General features: G+C 31.0%; 2 protein-coding genes and 1 pseudogene across 3 annotated transcripts in view; 2 read left to right on the top strand and 1 right to left on the bottom strand.

Annotated features, from left to right (window-relative positions):
• LOC112098169 (putative disease resistance protein RGA3) overlaps positions 1 to 14 on the top strand; it is a 1577-nt gene extending 1563 nt beyond the window's left edge. Inside the window, exon 2 of the mRNA XM_024183809.1 lies at positions 5 to 14. Coding sequence (XP_024039577.1) covers positions 5 to 14 — 10 coding nt within the window. The remainder of the gene's footprint in view (positions 1 to 4) is intronic.
• Positions 15 to 43: 29 nt separating this feature from the next.
• Positions 44 to 2095, top strand: LOC112098252 (putative disease resistance protein RGA4). Of its 2 annotated transcripts, none has more exons than XM_024183952.1 (3): positions 44 to 1370; positions 1576 to 1681; positions 1858 to 2095. In XM_024183952.1, the coding sequence occupies exon 1, from the start codon at positions 67 to 69 to the stop codon at positions 1306 to 1308; it is 1242 nt and encodes a 413-aa protein (XP_024039720.1). In that variant the 5' UTR covers positions 44 to 66; the 3' UTR covers positions 1309 to 1370; positions 1576 to 1681; positions 1858 to 2095. The 2 variants fall into 2 exon arrangements, with proteins under 2 accessions (XP_024039720.1, XP_024039719.1); XM_024183951.1 differs by having other exon boundaries at positions 1559 to 1681.
• A 3460-nt stretch (positions 2096 to 5555) lies between these two features.
• On the bottom strand, positions 5556 to 7413 carry LOC18040366 (annotated as a pseudogene).
• Between the last annotated feature and the right edge of the window lie 7501 nt (positions 7414 to 14914).

Raw genomic sequence — 14914 nt, 5'->3', positions numbered from 1 at the left:
TTAGAAATTCATAGTGCAGAAAATTCATTTATGAGGTCTTTTAGGGAGAAAAAAGTCTTTCATTTAATGTTAACTCTACATAGAGGGGCTTCAGTTCCGATCTCCATTTGGGATAATGTTAAAGGATTACGTAGCCTCTTAGTTAAAAGTGATGAATATTCATGGTCTATTGAAGTCCTACGTCAATTATTTGATAAATTAACTTGTTTAAGGACATTAAAATTAGATGGGAGTGTCATCATAGAAATTCCAACAAATATAGAAAAATTATTGCATTTGAAATACCTTAACTTGTCCTGTCAAATGGAGATAGAAAGATTACCCGAGACTTTGTGTGAGTTATACAATTTAGAACGTTTAAACGTTGATTCTTGCAGTAATCTTAGAGAATTACCTCAAGGGATTGGGAAGTTAAGAAAGCTGATGCATTTGGAAAATGATCAGACTGATTCTTTAAGATACTTGCCGGTAGGGATTGGGGAATTAATCAGTCTTCGGAGGGTGAGTAAGCTTGTTGTGGGTGGAGGGTATGACAAAGCATGTAGCCTTGGGTCTCTTAAAAAGCTTAACCTCCTTCGACAATGTAGGATACGTGGGCTGGGTGATTTCTCAGATGTGGGTGAGGCTCGAAGGGCTGAACTTGAGAAAAAGAAAAATCTCATTGAGTTGGGACTTCATTTTGATCATATAAGAGATGGAGATGAAGAACAAGCTGGGAGGAGGGAGAATGAGGAGGATGAAGATGAACGGCTTCTTGAAGCCTTGGGACCACCTCCTAATTTAAAGGAATTACGGATACATGAATACAGAGGCAGGAGGAATGTTGTTCCCAAAAATTGGGTCATGTCATTAACCAATTTGAGGGTTTTACATCTCCGCTGGTGCAGCAATTGTGAGCATTTGCCTCCTTTGGGAAAATTGCCATCCCTTGAAGATCTTGAAATTCTTGGAATGGGAAGTGTGAAAAGAGTGGGTAATGAATTTCTGGGAGTAGAACGTGATACGGATGGCTCCTCAGTTATTGCCTTCCCCAAATTGAAAGAGCTCAGATTTTGGAGTATGAAAGAACTGGAAGAGTGGGATTTCGTGACTGCAGTAAAGGGAGAGATCAGAATCATGCCGCGTCTTTCTTCCTTGTCAATTGTTTATTGCCCTAAATTAAAAGCCCTGCCCGATCACCTTCTTCAGAAGACAACGCTCCAGAGATTGAGTATTTTTAGTTGCCCTATTTTAAAAAAACGTTGCAGAAAGGAGAGAGGAGAGGACTGGCCTAAGATACGCCACATTCCCAACATCCTCATTCTTTGAGGAATTCTCAAAGGGCGCGGCCGCGGTTACAATCACCCACTGCCACGGGCCCACGGCCACGGGTAATTTCTTTCTAGATCTCCTGCATGCATGCTCACTCTGTTTTACTTAAAAATTAATTAGTTGTTATTTTTTTTAATCCATTCTAGAAATTAATTATTATAAATGTGTCGTCAATTCCTCTGCTTTCTGCACTGAAATTAAACAAACTTTCCATTTTCGGCCAATTAATTAACAACAAATTAATTAGGAGCGGATCGAAAACAGACAGTCGTGAGGCTGAGATGAACCTAATCCAACACTGAGCAGAGGAGAGGATTCAACAAGAATTAATATATAATAGTGGTGCCAATAAGGAATCAAATTAACTCTGGTTAGTAATTATAATTTGTATATGCTTTCCTTCTCATTGCTTGCTACGTACTCTTCATTAATTTGCTGATGCATGTCCAGTTATCTATATATACATATAATTTTGTCATCAAGCCGTTATGATTATATTTGTCTAACTCATTGATTTGTTGGGCACGCTACTCGAATGTTCAAAAGCAATATTTTCAGCCAAAACGGAATTACCTAAATGGTGTAGCGGAGCAAGAATTGGGGGATTGGCGCATGCTTTTTAATCTGTTATATATATTTTCAGTAAATTGTAATTAGGTATTGGATCGTATTGTTTGTTTGTTTTTAGTTTTTGTTTTTGTTTTTTTTTTAAGTCTTGTACTTGTAAAGACTAAAGAGAATGAATGAGGGAAAGCACAACACACAGAGAGAGCAATTGAGTGTTTCTTTTCGTTTTATTTGTATTTGAGAGGTTGTTGTTTGTGCACATTTTCATCAAATAGTGGATTATCAGTATCGCCACCCATGGGAGTAGGCTTATTAATTAATATGTTGAACCACGTAAATCTTTATATTTTATATGTGTTTGTTGTATTATTCAAATTATCATAACAAAACTTTATAAAAGACATTGAAATTAGAATTTTAATCTCTCATGGGGCCATAATTTATTATTTTTCAACCCACAAGAATCATAACATAAAATTAGTGAATCGGTAGGGCCATAAAATTTACATAAAAATGAGACAAAGTCAGTTGTTAGTTGTTACATAGCAAAATTTTCAACCAAAACAAAATAAATAATCCACAAACTATTAAATGTGCCAGTAAATGTATCCTCAAATAAAGAGTTTAGATCTATTTTATCAAGTGTAGGCAAAAATCATTAGTCACCGTTAGTTTAAGATAAAAATCTTCTCTAATAAATAAATGCTCGGGCCTATGATTAAATTGAGAAAATTAACACTCCCCTGAGATAAATAATTTCATAACAAAATATTTCGAGAGCAATAATGCATATCAATAAAATAATCAATAAAGATCATATGCAAATCAAACAAGATTCTCCTTAGAGAATGAACAAACAAACTCAATGAACACATAAATAAACTCCACCTTTATTATTGAAATCAAATTCAAATAGAGTTTAAACAAAGTACCCCCTTTCATGATGCAATAAAAACTAAAATACATTTCTCTCCCCCTTTTTGACAACAGCTGCCAAAGCACCATAGATAACATAAACAAAAATTGAAATAACGTCCTAAATGATAAGAAAATAAAAACTAACTAACAAGGGAGGGGGAATAAAGCAAAATTAATAAAGAAAAAATCATCAAGGGTAATGAACACACCTAATGTCATTAAGAGTGTGTTCAATGCATTCAACTCGTCTCCCTTTGATCATCCAAGCACTATGGAGTGGAGAGAATGGTTTGAAGCTCAAAATCCAGGAGAGCATTCTTAGTTTGAATATCTTCATCTTGATCACTAACAACACCAAGGGACTTCAACTTAGGATAGCTTGGTTCAATATAAATAGGAAAATTAGTAAAGACCTCGTTTTCTTATACTAAATTATATTCCTGAGATGTCAACACTTGATGAATCAAGGATGGGAATGGTAATGCATGTCTCTCCCAAAAGACATCTGTATTCCTTAAAATCAAATCAAAACCAACTTGCCCAAGTTAAAGAAATTCTGCCTCCAATTACAAACAAAACATTAGCAAATAAAGTGTCCGCTGTAGCATAATTTTCAGTAGGATGCCAATTGTATGCCCCAACCAAATGTAAAGCTTGATATTTAGAATCAAGCTTGAAATTCAAGTTAAAAATTCGGAAGAATTTTCTTCTTTATTTTTTTTCTTTTCCCAATCCAATAAATTTTGCAGGCTCTTCCAAGATTCTAGCAGAGAAAAAGTAGTGGAAATGGTTGATCCATCACTACAAGGCCAATATTCAAAGAAGGATTTGATTTAGGTCAGCTTAATTCCCTATTGCTTTAACCATTTTTGTTGATAAAGAAATCCGATCTGATCAAATTAATATTTTTATCTTGTTGAAATGATTATGCAGATAGCTGCTATTGCAGCCGTGTGTGTGCAACCAGCACATTATCGGCGGCTAATGACAGATGTGGTGCAGTCATTGATCCCTCTAGTGAAGAACACTGCTACTGGTGCAATGTCCTTTGGTTCCTCCAGATTTCAGCATCAAACACCTAGTCCCAGGCATTAGAAACTCTGCTGCATCTGCAAATTATACCGTGTTACTTACCATTTCAATTCATGTAATTGGAAAGGTATCCTACATAATGTCACAATGAAGAATAAAATTGATGGCTTTTGTTATTTCTTTTCAGTTTCTCTATAGAAATGCTTTGTTAATTTAGTAATAACTTGATCATACAAGACTACAATTATATAAGAGAAAAATAAATAAATATTGGAGCTCGTTAATAAATTATCGTATTTCAACATTCAGCTTAATTTTGAAAGCTCAACAGTGAAAATATATTTGATAAATATTTCTAGTTTTGATGTTTTATGTTTGCTTACAAAATCACAATCACTTATTCGTCGGCGTTTCACTCTCTTTCAAGGCAACTACGGCGTAAAAACCACGTCTCAATCCTGATTCCTAAATGAACCGTTAATATTCCTAAAAAACCAAATATAGAATTCCACCAGCGAATAGGAAGCAAAGTAATTTTCTGGCTCGTCTACTTGGGACCCAAAATTCAGAATCAAATATTGTTCACGATCTGCATATAAAAACGAAAACAAAGAGGCAACTACCAGTCCTATTGGATCATCACAATCTTATTGGCTCAAACTTTGACAGAACGGATCTTCAGAAAAGAATCTTGTCACATATTATGTTAACATGCACTTGTATGTTTCTTTTTTCGCGAAATTTGCAGTGAGAATAACTTTTTTCGCATACTGACAGTATATACAACAGGAAGAGAAAATGACACAAGAAAAAGCTGGAGAAAGAAAAAGAAACATGCAAGTCCAAAATGTGAAGGAAAAAGAAAATGTTAAAAGAAAAGGAAAAAAATTACAAACATCTATAGTACTTGAAACCTGAAAGATTACATGGTTATAGCTGTAAGATATTGAGATTCCAGCGAATATCAATGCGGTAGCTAGTCCATCACTTTCATTCATATTCAGGATAAGAACAGAGTCAAAATGCAATTATGTGAAGCTTTCTGGAAAGATAGGCTTTATCAGAAGAAGGTCCAACTGTAATGTTGTCAATTGATCCCCAAAAAACTTGTGATTGATTAATATGATATGGCAAATTCTAATTCAACAAATCTTGAACATGATTCAAACAATTGGGTAAACTGTGCAGCTTCAGAGAATCCATCCATATTGTAATTGCCAACACTACAAAATTTTATACATACAAATAAATTAAGGTTTGGTGTGCAGAGTTTCTCAACTCTCTTAAGTGCATGTTTGGTTGGAAGAAATAGTAGGAGAGGAGAGGAATGGAAAGAAAAGAGAAGGAGAGAAAATAAGTGAAAAAAGTGTCAATCTCATTTTCGTTGTTTGGTTGGACATGGAATTCATCTTTTTCCCTTTTTTTCTTTCCCCTCTCTTACTTCCCTCTCCTCTCCTCTCCTTATATTTCTTCAAACCAAACATACCATAAAGGTACAGAATCTTACTAGGTGCACAGAATTAGGTAAAGAATTTCCTGCCTACATCCTTCAACATCATCTAAATGGGGAGGACAGAGAAGCCTGTAAATATGCATTGTTAATGAGTGTGTAAATTCTGTTGCCATTGCTTTTTTCGCAAGGATGCATGATCTATTCTCAGCAATTCTCGTTTCAGTTTCTTGCTTTCAAGATTATTGTGAATTTTTGGAGGAAAGAAAACGATCACTTAGCTGTCCCGTTTACCAGAATCGCTATTTTTAGCACCTGAATTGGAAGCACTAGTTTCCCCTACCTCCGCAGATAAGGCTGACTAAACGATCACTTAGCTGTCATACAAACTATTTTTCTTCTTACCCATCTTATCAGCATACTTGGCAAATGCCGCAGATAGGGCTGACTTAACGGTTAATTCCAATTCTTTCTTCCGACGTTTGTTTACGTCTTCTGCGTCTTTCTCCACTTCTGTTACTTCATTCACGGAGGAAGGTTCAACATCCTTCTGGGAAGGAGTTTCTGGAATAGGAGGGTGACTGGAAACTACATGCTTAAATGGTTCATGAAAAGTGTCATAGAAGCGTTTAACCTGATCTCGGAACATAATGAAAAAGTAGGTTTAACAATATGGAACCCTTTATTTAGCACCCCAAGAATTGCCATAAATTTATTAGCAATCACTCCAATGATAGCATACAGAAGTGCATCACACAATAGAAGGACAAAATTCCATCAAATGACACGTCTCTCTTTGGAGATGAACAGAATACCTTGCGCTCTCCTATGCCAGGGCAATGAGACAGGTCTTCCTTCCATTGATGCATCCATGATATGCGAAAGAGACTGCCAATCACATGTCAATTAGGCCCATAGGAACATATACTTTCAATACAACCCCCAAGCACATGGACTTATGAATAAAGCAAGGAAGCATACCCCAAATGTAGACCCTAGGTTGACAACATCAGTCTTATTAACACTCCGAACAGATGTGAGAGCATGGGTTAGCTACATCAAAAGAAGCAGAGTGTAAGATTAATCACTACAAAAAGCTAGGAATTAGTAATGCGCTAGCTATTTGTTCTTGAAGATCTGATCTTTGCCAATGTTAACATAAATTTATTGAGTGTGAGAAACCTCAAAAGTTACGATACCCGTGATAAATAGTCGGTATCCATTTGGCCTTGGGTAAGGTCTGCTGGCTTGTTCTCATAGACTTTTATAGTCTCAAGGTAGCGACCACATTCCTCCTAGCTAGAAACAAACAATTTTGAAATTTTAGTCTAAGAAAAAGCATATTTAGGCCAGTCCAACCCCAATAAACATGTTTCTTAATTTTTATCATTATCAAGTCACTTGAGAAAAATTACTCCAACTTTCTAAACAAGAAGAAGTCCCAAAAGTGCTAAAAACCCACAATAGCACATTGTCAAACAGAAGATTTAGAAAGTATATACACAATCTAACTACATTGCCATCATAGCAAAGAAGTAAACAGTATCAAACAGTGACAGCAGTGTTGAAGTCCTAATTGGACAAACAATATCTTAGATATAATGCAGCAGATGATACCGAAGACTGTAACAAGCAATTAATTTGATGAATTTTGGTGCATAAGAGCATATTTCAATTGCAATTGACACAGATATCAACAAGATGTTTAACACAAGCCGAACAGATTATTTTATGCATAAATTGCTAGATGAGTTATGCCACAGCAGAGATACCATCCTTTACGTATTAATTCCAATGAACAACGATAATGCAGCATAAAAAGATATATATCACACGATAGAAAGTATTATAAACTGAAGTGCAGCTGTGCAAGCAAGACTAAATATCAATCTTTTTAAGCATACAAGTACGATCAAAACTGGATTTCGCTTAGCAAAACCATCAATTTGGACGGATTGTCAATTATTTTACTTCAACAATTAACCAATACCTAAAAACTTTGCCGATTCATAATACCAGCGGAAACAGGCCGACTACAAGGCAGGTTATCTTTATCAGCGGTTTAACTATTGGATGTCAAATATGTAGCACAAAAACATTTTCATCATGTTTACACAGAATGACAAGTAAGACATTGTTTAGAAGTTCAAGCCTTAGATAAAGAGCACATGAGTTCTGCCCAAGCAAGTAGTCACAAACAACATCCGCAAAAGCCCATCTCACATATGTTATATGCTTAAGCAACGGATTTCCCTTCTGCATAAGGAGAAAAGAACTTTCGCACTTGAGCTAATTTTTTGCAAATCAAAATTTATTCAATCCGAACCACTACTAACTAGAAAGTTCACTGGAACACAAACATAACTCCTAAGAAGCTTACATTCTGACGAGAAAAAAAATGTAAAAGCAAACGATAGTGCACCATAGATTCCAAGATTTTACACAACGCTAGAAAAAAGTCGTAAAAATTCTACAAGCTACATAAATAGAGGGGTTCACGTTGGGGAAAAATTCAGGTTTTTAAATTTTTTATAAAACCTTTTGAAGATCGCTCTCATATAATATATAAGAATTTGTATTCTAGAAATCGTACCTTGAAAATCCGAGTTGGCTTTTTCCGCTGAAGTGATTTAGGCTCCTAGATCACGATCCGCCACCACCACTCCTGTTAGATCACGATCTGTCACCACCACGCTTGTTAGATCACGAACAGTCTCCAATGATCTTCCAGGTTATGACTCAGGTTCGATCTGCACTTGACGTGTGGGCGCCTTTATCACTACCAAAGCAACTAACACGAGAAAATTTTTCTCTCAACAATAGAGAGAAAAATCTTTTTCTCTAATCTGTATAAAGTGACTTCATCTTTTTCTTTTGAGAAAATAAGCCTTATATATCTCCCTGTAGTGAAAACTCTAGGCTCCAAATAATGCCCTAAATAAAACTCACGTTATTTTCTTTTTCAATAGGGGACCCACCTTGTAAAATAACATAAGGCCCCTTATACAAAAGCTAATTAAATGGAGCCTCCCACTAAATGATATATTTAGGCTTTTGACCCAAATAGCTAGTTATCTTACTTATTAGTCCAGTAGTGGTGCAGTCAATTAAATGAGCTAACCCGGGGATCATTTGGAAACATACAATAGTGGCTACAATAATTAGGCCTGTAATTAAACTAGCCCAATTATTTAATTCCAAATCTACTCCACTAAAAGATTGGAACTGACTTCCATAATTGTATGCTCGAATAATAATTCGTCCCAAGCCACATTGATTTCTTTACTGCACAATCCTTTGTACCACATCGTTAATTAAATTGATATCTCAACTGTCCAATCAATTTAATAACATCTTATTCCTTGATCCTTACTGGTTTTCTCTAATGATCATTTTCAACATACTAAATATGTTGACACACTCTGGCTAGAGAATTCTATGATCAAGTGCCGAAAACCCATCAAGAGATGTGTTGTACAAATTCTATATTGTTAATCCATAACTCCAATACTCATAATTGCTCCCATCAAGATACCGGGTAATCTTGACCACAAGGATGTGTCGTGCCCATTGGTAACTCAAATGGAATAACAATTACAATCATGAAATCATAATTAACTCAAGATTAAGATTACAGTAAAATCAACGCCTATGAGATTTAATAAGTCTGACAGTTATTACAAAGTTAATTAAATCTCATATGTGATCCTGTTCAATGTAGTCGTACTACATCAATAAATTCATACATGATTAAGACAAATCATTCAATGAATTTATTACAGTCTATACCTAAATAAAGTGCCCAACTTTATTTATCAACTGCGAACTAAATTTATTTAATCATAAGATAACTTGTATTTATGTCTTCTGTGAATCCACATGGTGATCACATAAATACATATAATATGATTAAATGGATTTTAATACAAATATTAATGCAATTAAGATATTTAAATAAAATACCTCATTTATTTTATTAATCAGAAAAATTGTTTATTACAATTAAATAAACACATATGCTTTTAAAGAGCATATTTTCCCAACAGTTCACTCCAAACTCTAAAAAACTCCAAGCTACCTGGGAAAAATATTTCATGTGCACATGGCCAATAAGCTAGATTGGAACTCAAGTTTTCATTTTTAACTAGCCTTTCTTTGAATATGCTCAAGAAACACAAGGGAACAACAAAATTAGATCTTTTATGCAAATTAAATAAACAAATAAACAACCTCACCTGTCTTTGACTGACAAGAATTGCATTACGGTTCTGAATAGACTGTAACGAAGAAGCTGAAGCTGAAGCAGTCCCAACATTCTGTTCACCACCTTGGCTGTAATAAACAAACAAACACACAATTCACATTAAAAAAAATAAAAAAAATAAATAAATAAATAACAATATGGGAACGGTTGTTGTGAAGGAAGGGATTTGATAATATTTACTAACATTGTGGGGATTTGTATGTATTAAGCTAATTTGGACTTGAGTAACATTTAACTCGTTGGATTAATCGAAGGCATTTTATTTCTTCAACAGAAGCCGCCTTGTCGTTCGTTAATGTAAGTAAAGGTTGTGTCGTTCTCCTCTTACGTCTACGACAAAGTTCGTGGTAACACAATCAATCACATTTTTCCTTTTTTTTTCTTTTTTTCAAAGAATCAATGTCCTAAAGATGTATTGGTGCTTCCCAAAAATGAAGAAAGAAAGAAAGAAAGATGTGTTGGTAAGAAATTAGAAAAAAATGATTATAATATCAAAGTTGGTATAGGAAATTAGAATTGTGAATTTGTGATTCTATTCTATCAATCCCAATCAAATCATTAGCCTTCAAAAACCAACTTTAAATTATGATTAAAAAAATTACAGCGCTGTCAAATAACTCAATGATACTCAATTATTTGTAGGTAGTAATTGAAGCGGAAGCTACTGATAAATAAGCACCCACATCAACATTCAATTTTTTTATTCAGAAAAAGTATTAGTGCAAATTAACAGATTAGATGGTTGCCCTAGCTATTCCGCTGCTTCCAAAAAATGCCAAAAATATTATATCAATGTCCAGTGTTTAAACTTTAAATAATTGAAAAAGAAGACAAGATCAAACAACTTGATTCATATACAAATTATATATTCTTAGTATTCAAATTAGAGAAACATGGAGGACAAACTTGTACTTTTAATTTTTTTTTTATATTCTAATTATAAAATAATTATCACGTTTAACTTAGAGATGATTATAATATCAATGGATATGATATAGGATATCAAAATTAATTTAAAATTTGAGGGAGGGTGGGTGGGACAAGGTATGTGTATGTATATGTAGACACATGTTGGGTTTACATGACACATATAAGGTGTCTAATTACTTAATAATTTAACATTTAAGTCTAGTAGTTAAGTAACATTAAAAATGGAAATTAATTAATAAACCCATATGGCAAATTTTACTTGTAGGAAGTAAAGGCGGCCCCTAAAATTAAGCATACACACACAGATAATGTAAGTACGGTTGGGAAACTTTCTCATGTAGTTGCTTTCATTTCGTCTTCAAGAAATTTCGAGGTTAAAATAACTATTTAATGATAACCAATTATTTGTATATTTATATCTAAACGAAGTAAACACAAAGCAGCCATTTCATCATTATATATATACATAATATATATATATATATATATATATATATATATATATATATATAGAGAGAGAGAGAGAGAGAGAGAGAGAGAGTTGATTCGATTTAAGATTCTAGACTTCATTAAAGTCCAAAAAAACTATTAAACTGTTCTATTTAATAGTATAGTAGCATTACACTATTAAGTCATACGGTTTAATAACTTTTTTGGACTTTAACAAAATTTAGAATCTTATATTGAAACATATATAGACACACACACACCCCACACACATACATGCACACGCTCACACACACACGTGCGTACGCGCGCACACATGCATGCGCGCGCACACGGAGAAATAGACAGTTGCCTTAGATAATTGGTTGTTATCAAATTTAGCAATTTGGTAGAACGATGACATAATGTAGAGGTCTTAGGAACATTTACTTAGAAATGTTCTTCGAATGTTTGAAAATTCAGATCTTTAATAGATTTTGTATTAAACCATTATGTGATTTAGAAGTTGCCCTCTCATCTTCATTTGTTGATGTTCAATTAGAATTTCATCAAATCATTATGTGATTGATTTGTAGGGCATGCTACTAAGATTTTCTGAAAAATAATTTTGTGCAGAGGAATTACATAAGGGCGGGGCAGAGCTCCTGAATGCGAGTGCAAAACAATTATGGTGCGTTTACTTCATGGGAATAGGAATGTGGTGGAATGAGAATGGACTGAGAATGAGAATGGGTTGAAATGGGAATGAGAAATGAGAATGAGATTTCAATGTTTACTTGGCAAAAACAAATGGGAATGGGAATGTGCTGAAATGTCATTGATGTGTTTACTTGGCAAAATAAATAGGAATGAGGAATGGGAATGAGAATCAATTTACCAAAATAATTATAGTATTAATAATTAATAAAAATAATTAATTTATCATTATTAATAATATTATCATTATTGTTGTCGTTGTTCTTATTATTATTATTAAAAATAATATTAACAATAATTAATAATAACTAAAATAATAATAATATTAAATTTTATTAACTTTATTATTTTAGTTATTATTAATTATTGTTAATATTATTTTTATTAATATTATCATTATTAACATTTATTATTATTATTATTATTAAATTTTATTAACTTTATCATTTTAGTTGTTATTAATTATTGTTATTATTATTTTTATTAATATTATCATTATTAACATTTGTTATTATTATTAAATTTTATTAACTTTATTATTTGAGTTATTATTAATTATTGTTATTTTTATTTTTATTAATATTATCATTATTAACATTTATTATTATTAATAATATTATTATTATATTTTATTAACTTTATTATTTTAGTTATTATTAATTACTGTTAATATTATTTTTATTAATATTATCATTATTAACATTTATTATTATTATTAAATTTTATTAACTTTATTATTTTAGTTACTATTAATTATTGTTATTATTATTTTTATTAATATTATCATTATTAACATTTATTATTATTATTATTTAATTAATATCATTTTTATAATAATATTTATACATGTATCTAGATAATGAAAATTACATTATTATTACTATTAAATTTTATTAACTTTATTATTTTAATTATTATTAATTGTTGTTATTATTATTTTTATTAATATTATCATTATTAACATTTATTATTATTATTATTTAATTAATATCATTTTTATAATAATATTTATACATGTATCTAGATAATGAAAATTACATTATTATTACTATTAAATTTTATTAACTTTATTATTTTAGTTATTATTAATTATTGTTATTATTATTTTTATTAATAATATAATAATAATAATAACAACAACAATAATGATAATATTGTTAATAATGATAAATTAATTATTTTTATTAATTATTATTTTTATCATTATTTTTATTGTTAATAATGATAATATTAATAATAATGATAATAATAATAATAATAATAATAATAATAATAATATTAATAATAATAATAAAAATAATAATAACTAAAATAATAAAGTTAATAAAATTTAATAATAATAATTATTATTAATAATATTATAATAATTATTATTATTATTAATGACATTTAAAATAATAAAATTAATTGTGATTTGAATGAGGGTAATTTGGGAAATATGAAAAAAAATAGAGGAATACAAAAGTAAACGTATATTTCATTCTCATTCCCTCATTTTCATTCCCAACCCCCCATGGGAATGGAATTCTCATTCCTTATTCCCAAATTGTGTGGGACCCACACATTTTATTCTCATTCCCAAATTACATTTTGCCAAGTAGACATGGGTTTCATTCTCATTTCATATTCCATGAAGTAAACACACCATTAATTGGTAAGACTACTTATTAATTAATTGCCACTAATACTAACATCTATGATATCTCTGCAATGATGGTCATAAGTGTGTTACTTTTTCTCTTCATTTCCTGATTTTCAATTACAAAGTCATCAAACAACTGTCTCTGTGTGATTTTTTTTTTTTTTTGGTTTTTAATTTGTCGAACTGAGACTACTGATTTGTTAATTGGGCATGCATCTGAGATTTTTAAAACAATAATCAGAAGATATTGGGAGTTCTAGCTATCATCTAAGAAAATTACAAAGTTACACTAAATGAAAAAAAATTTTGATGGGTGGGTTATGGCGAAAAAAATAAGTACCTTCTAAGTTTGAAAATTATTGATGGTTTTTGTCCAAATGAAAAAGATTTGAACTGCAAGCAACTTCCAGGAATCTTCAAGTTAATGTTGTGCTCTGTCAAAAAGAAAATTAAGTGTTGTTCATTGAAATGTTCAAATCACTTTTGACAATGAATTTGAGAATTAATCGGAAAACTTTAGCCTTCTACGCGGAATAATTAAAAATACAGATGCATGGGTCCATGAATTATTATACCTTTGATTTTGATAGTGTTCACATATTGCAATTGTAACGTAGTTTCTCAATAACAATCAACCTGTCATCCTCATATTTAAATGCCACGAATGAAACAAATAGAAAGTTTTCTTTTTTTCCACATTACAATTTTTTTCCGCATTACAATTTTGACTTTCTATTTTCATTTTTTTATTTATGACACTTTATTGCAAATTGATTTTTTCTCAAAATTTATATTAAATTTTGAAATGATTAGAAATAGAAGAATATGTGAATATATTGATGAATTTATACGTAATAAGAAATAATTGATGATGAATTGTTATTTATTATTGTTGAAAAAATAGTAGAAAAATTATTTAATTTTCCACCCTTCACAATCAAAGTTAAGATATTAAACTCTAAATTTCCGCTATCAGAAGTGTACTAATATGACAAAATTTAAATGAGGTGATTCAACATGAATCTTAGAATATTCTGTGCCAATTTGTTCGTAGTTTAATTGTACGTTCATTCTTTCTTTTCAATAAGTTATGCAAACGAGTCATATTTACTTGGTAGAGTAGTATAGTTCATCCCTTAATTGGCTACCAATGTTTTCCATTATATGTATGTGAATTGAAAAGACATGGCAATGACACAAAGCCTCAACTGGGATAAGGCCCCCGGTGGGCATGTGCTGTCTCGCACAATCATTTTCAAATATATTTCTTTAATTAATTATTTACGTAAGAATTCTGAGAAAGTAAAAATAAAAAAAATTAATTAATTAAATTAAATTAGATAATAAAGTATAATAATTTATATTTATCATTTAATAAATGAGTGACACATAATATTTTGATTTAGGTTAAAACTCAAGTACTAAGGGTGTGTTTTGTATCGTTTTTCACATGATATTTTTACTTTTATTTTTATAAATTAAAAATAAAAATACATTGGTGGGTTGTTTTTAACATAGTGTTTGAAAATGAAAAAGTCAAAAAGTATTTAATTGTTTGTGTAAAAAGTGAAGACATTGATTCAGAGTAAAAAAAAAATTATAATGAAAAAGTTTTAACAAACTAATTTTTTAAATCATTATATATGTTTATTTATTT

This window comes from Citrus clementina, unplaced genomic scaffold (assembly GCF_000493195.1).
Source record: "Citrus clementina cultivar Clemenules unplaced genomic scaffold, Citrus_clementina_v1.0 scaffold_5, whole genome shotgun sequence".
In the NCBI taxonomy this organism is placed as follows: domain Eukaryota; kingdom Viridiplantae; phylum Streptophyta; class Magnoliopsida; order Sapindales; family Rutaceae; genus Citrus; species Citrus x clementina.
This window is presented reverse-complemented; position numbering and strand designations above follow the sequence as displayed.